The 13807-nt window shown below is 28.2% G+C and overlaps 1 protein-coding gene across 2 annotated transcripts; it reads right to left on the bottom strand.

Annotated features, from left to right (window-relative positions):
• Positions 1-830: 830 nt before the first annotated feature.
• LOC126856613 (ATP-binding cassette sub-family C member 4-like) lies at positions 831-13755 on the bottom strand. Of its 2 annotated transcripts, XM_050605273.1 has the most exons (18): positions 13275-13755; positions 12209-12319; positions 11531-11696; positions 11037-11270; positions 9604-9735; positions 8974-9165; positions 8343-8651; positions 7734-8246; positions 6777-7082; positions 6117-6314; positions 4881-5385; positions 4405-4493; positions 4263-4308; positions 3218-3457; positions 2687-2949; positions 2178-2617; positions 1855-1984; positions 831-1377 (listed from the first exon to the last, which is right to left on the bottom strand). In XM_050605273.1, the coding sequence occupies exons 1-18, from the start codon at positions 13346-13348 to the stop codon at positions 1174-1176; spliced, it is 4152 nt and encodes a 1383-aa protein (XP_050461230.1). In that variant the 5' UTR covers positions 13349-13755; the 3' UTR covers positions 831-1173. The 2 variants fall into 2 exon arrangements, with proteins under 2 accessions (XP_050461230.1, XP_050461229.1); XM_050605272.1 differs by having other exon boundaries at positions 4263-4493.
• Positions 13756-13807: the final 52 nt, after the last annotated feature.

Raw genomic sequence — 13807 nt, forward strand, 5'->3', positions numbered from 1 at the left:
AAAAAAAAGATTTATAAATAAGCTTTAAATAATTTATAAAAGTAATTGTTAACACATTAAACAATGTTTTTTAATTTTAAAAATGTTTGTCACATTGATCAAATAAGTATACAATATATACAAACATTTAAATATTAAGAATGCGTTTAATTTTTATGTAATTGATTTTGAAAAAACGAAGAAACTAATAGGTAATTATATATATATATATACACACACACATACACACACACACACAAAATAAATGGCGCGCTCTTATATTGTTCTAGTATGTTATAAAATTCTCATAGTAGTTTTAATAAAAAAGAGAAACTTTTTTATCAGACTAAAATCAGAATCTGACAATAAATGATTAACATGGATGATTAATTTGTGCAAAATAGATTATTTTAATTTATAATTATTTATTTTATTCTTTTACATATTTTCTGTTGAATATAGGTGCACATTCTTTTGCTTTTTTCTCTCCCTCTCTCTCTTTTTCCATTTTTCTTTCTTTTTAAATATGTTTTTAAAATATATTATATATATTTAGATATAGGAAAAATCGCACATATATTCAAAACTTGCGATATAGTGCAAACTGTACATAAATTTTTTAATTTATTTCCAGTACATTAATGTATACGATGTATTATATGTATAAGTTTTCAAACATTTTATACAATACAATACATGTAATGCATCGATTTCTTCTTATCAAAATTGAAAGATTGAAATTCGAGGCTGCATAAAAAATTAAAAAAAATAAATTTCTTTTAATATAATGATCGTATACTTTAATGATCTCTGAATACATAACAATGATACAATAATAAACATATAATATATAATAATTTATATATTTATTCTAATTTGACACATATTACAAATAGCATTATTACATATTCAGGGACAAGTATTATTATCATTTGTGTACATTTTAATGAATCGATAATGTTTATATCATAATCTATTACATAATTCTCTCATAGACGGTTTAGTATTTATATGCGAAATTTATTTTTTGCTAAAGAATAACTTTTGGGGTATGTACGGAAAAAATTACGACCGCTTAGCAATACGTTGAAAAATTATAGCAGACTAATAAATACATCAATATGATATCTCACAACAGTTGCAAAACTGTTTTCGCTGAATGCAAAATAATGTGTATTATTAGTATGACTAAATTTAAAGTTTGGTTTGCTCTGTGATTATAATATTGCTCTCGCCGGAATTTTGCCTTGATAGATTCCGGTTTTCCTCGTTTTTCTGACAAGCCTTTCTCGCCTGTTCCAAAAGATTCTGTGCCATTTCCTTGCCCGTCTTCTCCACCATTTTCTTAAAATAGCCGTCCGGTTTGTCATGCAATAATTCGTATGGAATGCCAAATTCCTATTCGTACATTGATTATTAGATATACGGATTCTCTTTTTCTCTTGAGAAAATTTCAAAAAAATCCTATTTTTCCTTGTAATTTTGTAAAAAAAGTTTGAGTGTGAAAGAGGAAAAATAAATACTGCAAAATTGTTAATTTTATCTACATACAAGCTAATATATGATTTTAAAACAATTACGTTCAGAAATGAAAAAGAAAAGCTTACAAAAATATCGAAATTTTATATTGTACTTTTAATTATTAAATTATTTTATTTCATCGCTTTTCTGGAACTCCAATTATGATATAAATTTAAACATTGATTGTCCATTTTATAAGAGATATCTGTTAAAATTCTATTTAAATGTGTAAAATTTGTAAATTTTTTTTCTAAAATAATTATATAAAGAGAAGAAATATTGTGTGTTTTTATAATTATCATTTATAAAATCAATATTTTTTTATCATATTTCATGTTTCAACGAAATACGTACCACAATGCAACCGTTTTCCATCACGATGATGCGATCACTATCTATGATGGTATTCAAACGATGCGCTATCGTAATGACAGTGCAGTTTTTAAAATTATTTCTTATTGTGTCTTGAATTACGGTATCGGTGCTAAAAACGGAAATACAAATTTAAAATAATTACAAAGACAGAATATCAAATTTATAGATTGACCATTCATCGATCTAGTGTCTTTGCTGAAGAGACGATTTGATATAAAAATTTCCGATATTGTTAAACTTTAGAGCACGAATTTTATTTGTAACGAGCTCGCTGAGAATCGCTAAAATCTATCGAGACTCACTGCGAATCGATGTTGGCGGTGGCCTCGTCAAGAACGAGCAGGCGATTATTTCTCAAGATCGCTCTAGCCAGGCATATGAGCTGCCTTTGACCAACGCTAAAATTGTGACCACTGTGGAGAACGATGTGATCCAGGGCAACCCCGTTTAGCTCGACTAGTCGAAGCACTTCCCACAGCCTCACGTCGTCGTACTGATTGAACGGATCCAGGTTGTAGCGTAGACTCTCGGAGAAGAGCACCGGCTCCTGAGGTATGATAGAGATTTTGGCGCGCAATTCCTGCAGACCTATCGTTTTCGTTACCAGGCCATCAATTATGATCTCGCCTTCTAGACCTTCGTCGAACAGGCGAAAAAGAGCGGAGATCAAGGAAGACTTGCCGGCGCCAGTTCGTCCCACTACACCGATCTTCCAGCCAGGCTCGATAGAGAAGTTCAGATTCTGTGAAATAATTCGCGCATAAAATATATGACGTGCATTGTATTGTAATAAAGTGATCGCTTTGCCCACCTTCAAGACAAACGGATCGTTCCTGTCGTACTTCATGCTGACATCCTTGAACGTTAATTGCCCTTTGAATGGCCACGTGGGCGGCGGAGGGTTGTCCGAGATAGCAGCTGATTCCGCGGGAAGATTTGTATATTGGAGAATTCTTTCCACAGCTGTCATTAGCGAAAAAGTCTCGACCATCTGTTTTATGCCGAACTGCATAGCACCGGCTAGGATTAATGATTGCGAAATTGCCAGACCTACATCGCCACCGGATACACCGCCTAGAAATTAAAATTTTTTTATTTTTTTTTTAAACAAAGTTACGACGTTATATAATGTAAAATATATATTGTTCCCTTCTTACAAATGCGTAAATATTTTTTTCTTTATTCATAATAGCATATATTCTCGTACATTTTGACATCTGTCAAAAAAAAGCTATATGTAACATTTAATTGTTAGTCTAGTATTTTCTAATACAATAAATTGCATAGAAACGATTAACGATGAATAGTTCGAAATATCAAAGAAATATCAAAAATTACGTACCATTTTCATTTAATATTATGAAGGAATAGCAGAGACAGGCGATGTACAAGCATATCAATGTGTCCAGAACGAGACCGAAGGCAGCCCCGCATACCAAAACTTGATACCACGCACCACTGTGTGCATTCTGCAATGCATCGAATTTGTTTCGCATCATCTTCTCGATGCCGATGCCGCTGCTTCTGATCGTCGGCAAGCCATTCAGCGTAGCGTTTATGTGTGAAAACAACGGGCTTTTGCCTAAAAATAAATCGAACATGAATGTTTCATACACTGTTGAAAAATTTGGCTTAACATACGCATATCGCAAACGACTCACACAAATTTTTCTATTAATTTAATATAATATGAATATGTTAAATGGTGTTACTAATATTAATATTTAATATTAATTAAATTATTAATTTAATATTAATTTAATATTAATATTTCAACATGGATGCAAGCTTCATAGAAATTTGAAATAAATTTTGTGTAAAACCAGCATATTTTTAAGGATAAAAATAAAAAAATGTTATTGACAGTCTATAGTCATCCTCACTTCTATTTTAAAATAAAATCATTCTTTTTTTCGTAAATTTTAACAGATAAGTTTTGTCACTAATAATACAGAATATATCTATTGTGTAAAATTAAAAATATAACATTGTTTTATTCTTAAACTTTTCTGTTTTAATAATTTAACATTTGAATTCTATTAATACAACAGCAATATATTAAATTAACACATTGTTAATTGAATAATGAATCGTTAAATATAACAAATGTCTTAAATATTTAACACTTCGCGTGTTAATTTGAATTTAAAAAATTTTAATAAGAAAATTTTCCAACAGTATAGCTCGTGGATCTGTTCCAAGAGTATTAGAATCCAGATATATTAGTATTTAATGAATCTAAAGATTCTAAATTATAAAAATTATGTAAGAACTTCAAATCTAAGAATTCGATTTTAATGATTTAAGAAAATCAAGAAATATCTGAGAAAAATATCGCTGTATATAAGGTATTAGCTTTAATAATGATAACTTCTCTGTATACTTACTTACTCCTTCAAGACGTTTGACGCTTTGAGCGGTTCTGAGGTAGAACTTTGTTATGAAAAAAAATAAAATAAGCATAATCACTATCGGTATTATCATCCATCGATTAAGTATCGACACCATGATTAGTATAGCTACTAGTACAATGTTTATCTGAAATGCTTCGAGTATTGTTGCGGGTAAAAGTTCGTCTATCGTGCCAATGTCCTTTGAAAATCTATTTAAGATTCGTCCTGAAAAAATTTATATCTAAGCGATATCTAAAAAAAGGAATTATGAAAAATATAAAAGTTATAAAGTATATATATGATGTGATTTTTATATTTCAAGGAGAGTAAAATTATTATGTATAAAAATTATTTAAATAATTGTAATTTCTATTGTAATGTTACAGAGATACGCGATTCAAGATTCATTTTCGTCAATCAACATATTTCATTTTATCGCAGATAAATGGGAATCATTATAATATCAATAATACTCGTGGAATTTAAAAGAAAATATTTCCTTTTGTTCTCAAATTTAAAATAATCCAAAATTATCATAATTCCTCTTATCTAATATATATATTTTTTTTTATTTATATTATCCTTTTTTATTCATTTTATTGCTACGCTTACCGGAAGGATTGGTATGAAAGAAGGACATGCGCGCCTGCAACAGATTGGAGAACATGGTGTTGTGCAGGTTGATACTGGAGTTCATGCAGATCTTCATGAAGAGGAAGCTGCGGAACACTGTTGTAGCGGTGCAGGCGAGAATGCAGAATGTGTAAACGTATATAGCGTCCATGGTACTGAGCAGACCGTCCGAATTTAGGGTGAAGATCGATGCCAGGAAACTGTTGTTACGCATATTCATGTCCCTTTTACTGACTCGATTGACGTCGACAGCGTCTTCATTTTGCCTGAGCTGTTCCACATTGGTCCAATACGAAACCCAGTAATCGTTGCCGGTGGTAGCGATTTGGCTGATGATGAAGAATAGCAGCAGCACGAACAGAATGAAGTAGTTGCCACCGTGATGTAAATATTTTTTATATACCTTGCCAGATATATGCCCGTGCATTATCGCTTCACCGACTGAACTGTTTTCCATGTAATCCGAATCGTCGATATTCGAATACTACGCAAAAAGATATTTACTTGGACAAAAATTGATATGAATCGAATAATTGGAAGTATATACTTTATTCGCAGCTATATTAATTATCAAAGATATTTATTCAGACAGCACACAATATTTATAAAATATGTACAAAATATTTATAATAATTATTTGAATATTTGATAAATATTTATTAAAATAAATATATTTATAAATATTTCTCTAATCTTAGATATAGCAGATCATAAAGACTCATCATAAATATCATAAAAATATTCATAAAAATATTTACAAAATATTATTTAAAATATTTGTTTTTATTGTTTATTATTTTTTACTTACCATAAATATTATATAAAATATTTAGTCTATATTTTAATAACATATTGAATAAAGTTTTTGATATATATAAAATAATTATAATTTTTTTAAAAATAAATAATAAAAAATATTTATCATAAATATTGTGTACTGTCTGGGTCATATAGCTTTGCGCGGTGTAAGATCAAAATAAAAAAAATCTAAGTAAACTCAGACTCTCTAATTAATACATTATTTATACACATCTCATTATTATATTATTTGTGATTTTATATCACCCAAAGTTAAACATCTTTGATAATTAATACAGCTATGAGAAAGAGCACATATTTCTAATTATTCCATTATATTTGTATTGAACTAATTTTTTGTCTAACAAAAACAACGAGAAAAAATTATAAGTCAACAAATGGTAGTTATTGTCTTACAACGATGGAGCTTGCGATCGTCATTTCCGAAATACGCCTGAATACCGAGATATTCTTCGAAGACATTTCCGAGATTCGTTTCGCGTTTTCTTCTTTCTTTTGCGTTTCATGACTTGTCGTCAATTCATTCATCCTCTCAACGAAATCTTTGTTTGATTCCACCAGTTCGTTATAGCTTCCTTGTGTCTTTACGAAACCCTTCAAGCAAAATTAAACAGATTATTGGGTCGTTCGGAAAGTAATTTTGTTTTTTTTTCTTTTAGAAATATTTTTCATTACATCTTGATAACAAAATTTTTCATTATATATATTTTTCATTATATCTTGATAAAAAAATTTCTTGTTCATATTATTGTGTTTTAATTTTATTATTTAATTTTATTATTATATGTTAATTTTAATACGCATATTTTTTTTTAGTTTTGATATATGACTTATTCTCTCATGGATTAAATATATTACTTTATGAAAATATTAGCAATTAGAAAAAAAAAGGATCAATTAATTTGATAAAATATATGATTAATATTTTTGCTATTAAGCGATACTAGCAATAAAATTTTTGTATGAGAGATTTAAATTTAATTTTTCGAGTTGGAATAGAAAGGATAATTTAGAGGATCAAAATGCTGATTCAGAAATCTTTAATTCGACACTCACTCGCTCCAGCACGATAATGTGGTCTGCTTGTTTTAGAAACTGCAACTGATGAGTGACAAGAATCCTCGTCTTTCCGTGGAGATACTCGGTGATGCATTTCTTGTAGAGATGTTTGGCGACATGAGTGTCTACCGCGCTCAAAGGATCGTCGAGCAAATAAAGATCAGCTTGCCTGTAGACCGCCCTCGCGAGATTTACCCGCGCCCTTTGACCTCCGGAGAGAGACGCACCTCTTTCACCGACTATTGTCATATCACCCTGAGGCAACTGTTGAAAGTCCTTTATCAACGCGCACACGTTTGTCACCTGAAACCGCCAATATTAAAATATAAAATATTAAAGATGATTGGAAAACCTAAAAATAAAAAAACTTGAATGCTTCTCATTTAGTCCAACATTTTTCTAATAATTGAAATATTTAAGAAAGAAAGATTTAGAAAAAAAATATATAAGTTATATATTTTTATTTATTGAATCTTGATAAATATATTAAAAATAAATTTTTTTTAATCAAATAAATTATGTTAATTTTAATTTTTTTATTTAAGTGAATATATACTTTGTTTCCAAAATATTTTGTTATATTAAATAAATTATTATTTTCATGTAATAAAAATTATAATTTTTTAAACAAAATATTAAAAATTATAACATAAAAAAATATTTATTTAAAGATAAAAAATTATTTATTGAAATAAAAGAAAAATATGTTTTTGAAACAAGCAGCTTAAAATTAAAAATGTTTTTTAAAGAAATTTGTATAATAAAGATAAAAAACAAATTTTTTTTTTATTTGCAAATAAATCATACTTTGCTTTTATTTTATATTTTACTAATTAAAATATATTTGCTGCTTGATTGAAATAACTCCTTTGCAAGTATCTAAATAAATATAAATAAATAATTTTTTAAAATAAAAAAAAATATTTTGTACTTGGTACATTTTTCAGTATATACCTCATTATATCTGACTCTATCGAAGGGTTGGCCAAACAATATGTTGTCCTTCACGGTGCCACTGAAGAGCCAGGGTTCTTGGCTGGCGTAGGAGATGCGCAGATTCGTATTGTCCATGTGATAACCGTTAACCATTTTATTTTCGTAAGAAACATTTTTCGAAGATTCATGCATGAAAACTACGGTGCCCGCACCGGGATTCAGCTCTTTCAGCAGCAGATAGAGGACGGAAGACTTACCGGAGCCCACGGGACCAACCAGGGCGCACAACTCGCCCGGGTTGATGATCGCAGAAATGTCACACAAGGTCGGTGGCAGTTGACCGTTGATCCAATTCGCGGAGACGCGATGAAGCTTCACGCAAACTGGACGGTCATGTAATTCCTGCTCGAAAGTTTTGTTCTTGAAGATCTCTATTTGATTGCTCGTAACAGTTGCTTTGCTCAATTTTTCATCTTCAGGTAAAGGCAAACGCGGCGTTTCCTTGTTTACTTCGTCCATCAGCAGAATATCCTGCGTGTTGAACGCTCCGTTAGTGATTGAATAAATATGTAAGGGCAAAAAGTAGGAGAATCGATTTATAATGCAATTTAAAACGCGATTACGCACCTCCAATCGATTCATTGATACTATCATTTCGCCCAAAAATATAAGCGCTTGCGGAAAGTACATGGCCGCGGTGAGTTGAAGGATGTTGAAAAATGTTGCAAGAGTGTAAGTTATATCAGCGCTCAGATCATTTCCCCATAATACGAATGTTACTAATGTAAAGTAAAGGAGCAGCCTCTCGGTAAATACTATGATGGCCAAATATGCAGCGCGCACATACGCCGAGAATCGAATCTTCTTGATTTCCAGCGCTCTCGTTATCGATACAATCTTGCTGAACGGTTTTTCCCAGGCGTACATTTTTATCACCTAAAATTGAAAAAGAATAAAAGACCAAGAATTTAAGGATTTCTTTCGTAAAATCTAAAACAAAAAGTTTTTTGTGAAATATTTTAAATTTATTAAAATATATTATAATTATAATTATAAATTATAATATTATACCTATAATTATTATTACAATAATATTATAATTATAATTATAAATTTTATTAAAATAAAAAGAAGACAAGAATTTAAGGATTTCTTTCGTAAAATCGAAAAAAAAAAATATTTTTTGTAAAATTTTAAATTCATAAAATTTATTTAAAATTTTCAATAGAACGATGAAACTAAAATATTTCAAAGCTACCTGTATCCCAGCTATAAGCTCGTTCATCAGCTGCACTCGTCGATCGGTCAGTGGCGCGATCATGGCTCTAATATTACGACTTAGTAAACTGAAGGTTCCTTGAATAGGTAGGCAGATGATCAACAATAAACCGATGCCAACAAAAATCGAGCCACCAATCTTCTGCCACATTATGTATCCCATGATTGTGACCTAATAAATAGATAAGAACTCTTTAATAAATAATTTTTTTGTCATATACAAGGACAAATCATGTCTAGGAAGATAATGAATACATAAAAAAATATGCTGCTGTTCTTAACATAAATCTACATTTTATTCTCATTTGCATTTCAATGGAAAAAAAAAAAATGAGAGACAAGATATAAAATATAATATATAAAAATAGATAAATATAGAAATGTATAAAAATAAAGGTGAATATATCTTTTATAAAATATAACAAGTAAAATAAATGTATGTATTAATATTTTCTACGTAAAAAATTAATTAGTTTAAGAAATGATAATTAAAGGAGGCATATTTGCATGATGTACTTTTTGAAAATGTTTACTTTCTGAATATTTCATGTAATTCAATATTCACACAATATTCACGAACAATTTTTGAGGACGTTAAATGAAATGTCACCTGAAATGGCATAATCCATATAAAATTCAGATATATTGATACTGTATCGAAGCGATTGACATCGTTGCTGAGAAGATTCACAATCTGTCCAGCACCGGTTTGGCTTAAAGATGTTTGACTCAATCGCAATATCTGCAATAATTTTCAGAACGATTACAGGATTTATTACTGGAAATTGTATCTCCTAAACATGCAAGTCAAAATTTTCTTTCTTTATATTGCTATCTCTTTTCTTTCTCAAATAGCATATAAAAGTAGATAGCATCATGAATTAATCATCATTTAGAGAATGACCATTTATATTAAAAATTGAGCTATCATTGAATTTAGCTTTTCATTGAATTTATTTTTAGCTTAAAATTTTATTTTGCCTTAATAAAGCCAGTAATACAAATATTTTCTTTATTTCTTAAGTTATTTAATATAATATTATTCGAATAGTAAATTCACGAAAATAGAAAACAACAAAGCATTTTTATTATAAACGATAAATTTTTTTTTAATTGGTGTCTTTTTCTATCTGCGTGTCTTTGCATTTGGAAGGACAGCTGTATTTAAAAAAGAAGCCGGGTCATTCCTTTATACATAATCGCAAGATTGTAACATTTAACATACGTCAAATGCTTCGACCAAAGTCGAAGGATACATTTAATGAAGAAGATATTTATTCAAGCAGCTATTTGTTGTGTAACAACTGTTAACAATATACTTGACCTATTATTATAATCTTTTTTAATAATTTTGCATTCACATGCTATAAGAATTTGCGAAATAAAAGTTGAAGAAATTTAAGGCATAATAAAGGCGTTCAAAAATCAGTGAGAGAAAATATTATTAATGAATGATTGATAAATATTTTAATTTATGATTGCATGTAATAATTATATATTAATAAAAAAGAATCGCATATTATTTTATTATGATACAAAATATAGTATATGAATTTGTAAATTGTAATTATTAATATAGTAATTATTAGTATAGTTACGTAAGTTTAACATATATGTGTGTGTATGTATATATGTTTATATATAAACATATATACATACAAAGAAAAATATCTTTTTCTTGGAATCGTAAATGTATTATAAACAATATAAACAGGTATTGTAAAGTCAATTCATACAGCAACTTATTTCTTCAGAAATTAAAATAAACTAATTTAAATGAATTTTTCCAACCAACAGTTTCTTTTAATTTTACAAAAATTTTATTACAAAAATTCATCAATGATTTATATTGATGAATTTTTCTCACTGAACTTTATCAATATAAAATCGCAAGGTTTAATCAAAATCGTTCAATAGTTGGAATTGATCTCGAGACGCCATTTTTATTCAGAAAGAACAGAATTTTTCTATTTTTTTGAAACAAAATTTTTAAATTATTGTAAATTATTGTAAGGCTTTATTTAAAAATTATTATAACATTACCTTTCTGTAAACGAGGGAGCTGCAGGCAACACGTTGTCTCATGCCGATTTGTTGCGCTATTAATATAAAATGAGTAGACATCAGGGAGCTACTAAAAGTGCAGAGCACTAAACAAGCGATATAAATCATTGTCTCGTTTTTCCCTATCTTGTCCGTTTGACTTGTCCGTTTTTCGATAAAATAGCTGACGATCCAACCCTGAAGAATCGGTATCAAAATTTTCAATACGCACGCCTAAAAACAGAAACCCATTAATATTCCATTTATATAAATCTTTAACATAATCTTTTATTAATCTAGAAAGAAAAAAAATTTAATCTGTTTTTCTTTTTAACGCAAGAACTATTAACGTAGACGATACAGGATATTTCATACATTAATTGGTGTTTTTCATTTGGTATCACATAACGCTCGCAGACATTGCTATGCATTTGGTGCTTTTTTGCAAAGTTAAAATTATTATTATGATAACTAGTATTACTAATAGTTTTTACGTGTATAAATATGTAGATCCCGTCAATGAAATATGGCAACCAAAAGGCGCCGAAGAGCGCCTTGTATAGTCTTGGACGTGCATTTCTTTTTAACGGCACTTTCTGTCCATCTTTGCCCACAGTATATTCGAGCTTCTCTAACTTTTCCAACTCGCGATTCCAGTATCTACAAATGCATTAGAATGTTAAACATTCGTGTTTTGAAAAAAAAAGAATTGCGCGGCGAGTTAGTCAGTTCAAAAATATTTTCATAATTATTTTGTACTTAAATAAATATATTAAATCTTAAGAGTTTTATGAATTTTGAGATTATGCTTACGATATTTACGAAACATTATTACATAATAAATCAGAGTTGATATTAATTTAAAAATATTCTTTATTTTATTATATCTTGTGTTATTAATTATATTATAAGTTGATATATTATTTATTAGTTGATTTGTTGTTAATTTTTACTAACTTTACTTTCTCTTTATCTTATTTTATTATTACTTTTCTTTTATTATTATTAATAACAAAAAATAAAGCATTGTAATATTAAAAAATGTATGTTCAAAATAATTATGAATACACTAATTTAATATCTTTTCTGTATAAAATATATATGAGAGCTATAATTATTACAAACATTATTATTACTTTTGTACGCTTGCAATAAAAACAGGAAATACTCACTTTTCTAGATGATCTGTCACTTTTTCAGAGTCATCTTCTTTTAAGCATTGATAAATATCGGATTCCTTCAGATCAGTCTTTGAGCCTTTTAAAAATAAATTTAGCGTCCACCTGTGCACGCATTGCGAAATATAATATAAATTTTACCTTCAAATCAAGATATATGTTTGGAGAAAATAACAAAAAAGAAATAATAATTTAAAATTTTTCTATCAATAATAAGATAATTATTTATGGAAATCAAGAACTTATATATATATATATATATATATATATATATATATATATATATATACGAGGGTCATTTCATAAGTAATGCGCAATGTGGTAACACTGATGCAGACAATGAATGATACAATCTCAAAAAAATTTATGGATAGTTACAGTGCAGAACTTGAGGAAGCGATAAGGCTTAAAAAATTTGCATAGTGCGTGTCATTGTGAATTAATGAGTATTAGAAATGGCCTTTGCAGTATATGTATATATATATATATATATATATATATATATATATATATATATTATTAAACAATTATTTTCTTTCATATTATTTCACAAATATACTTTACTTTACACTATATTTCACTTTAACAACAATATATCGATTAGTTTCCTTAAGACAGTGAAAGAGTTTCGAGAAGTTTTTTTAAAACATAAAAAAAGATAAATTGCTTTTAATATAAAAACAATACGATATGGTAATGTGTACAGCGATTCATATTCGATATAAAATAATCTAAAATATCACATAAATGATAATTATAATAACGCTAAATAATGCCTAGAACTGATGTGTATAAAAAAATAAGGGTATGGGTATGATTAAACACAAATTTTACATAACGTCAATTCTTTCAATTTCTTATCTACGAAATAATTTGTTAATTTTATATTAATGTAATATAAAATGTATTGTAAAGTGTAAAATTTATTTTAGTCGATTTATAATCCGCGACAAAATTTAAGATTGAATTTTATTTAGAACAAAATTCTTTGAAGAATAAAAAATCTTGCATTTCTTTCGTTAAAAATATATTCGAAATTTTATATTAAATATAAACGAACCAGAAAAATAGCCGACTAAAAATATTCGCAGTCTCCTTAGGACTCCGTTTCATGTGAGTTGTGTCCTTATTCATGTTTTCGCATTATTGAAAGAGAGAATTTTGAAGATCTTACAAGATTCGACAACACTTTAGATTATCAGAAAAAAATGAGAACAATTATAGTTAGTGCTTAAGTTATCTCTTCTTCTTCTCTCTCTCTTTCCTTCGAAACACACTTTCCGAGAGTCAATTCTTTACTGAAATCATTAGCAACTGTACAGCTGCTTTTTTATTGCCTTAGACATCACTGATAACAATGCGTAAACTAGAACACAAATGTTATTTACTTTATATAAACGTAACTATACTATATATATATATAATGCATGTAGATTTCCTTCTGGATTGTTATATTTTTTTTGCATTCTTTTTTTATGTAACTTTTACAAAGAAGATATATACATATTTGAAATAAAGTTTTTTATATATAATGCTTTTATAATATGTATTAAATTAATATCGTTTTTTTACAATAATTTATTGAACAAACGA

This window comes from Cataglyphis hispanica, chromosome 19, assembly GCF_021464435.1.
Source record: "Cataglyphis hispanica isolate Lineage 1 chromosome 19, ULB_Chis1_1.0, whole genome shotgun sequence".
Classification (NCBI taxonomy): domain Eukaryota; kingdom Metazoa; phylum Arthropoda; class Insecta; order Hymenoptera; family Formicidae; genus Cataglyphis; species Cataglyphis hispanica.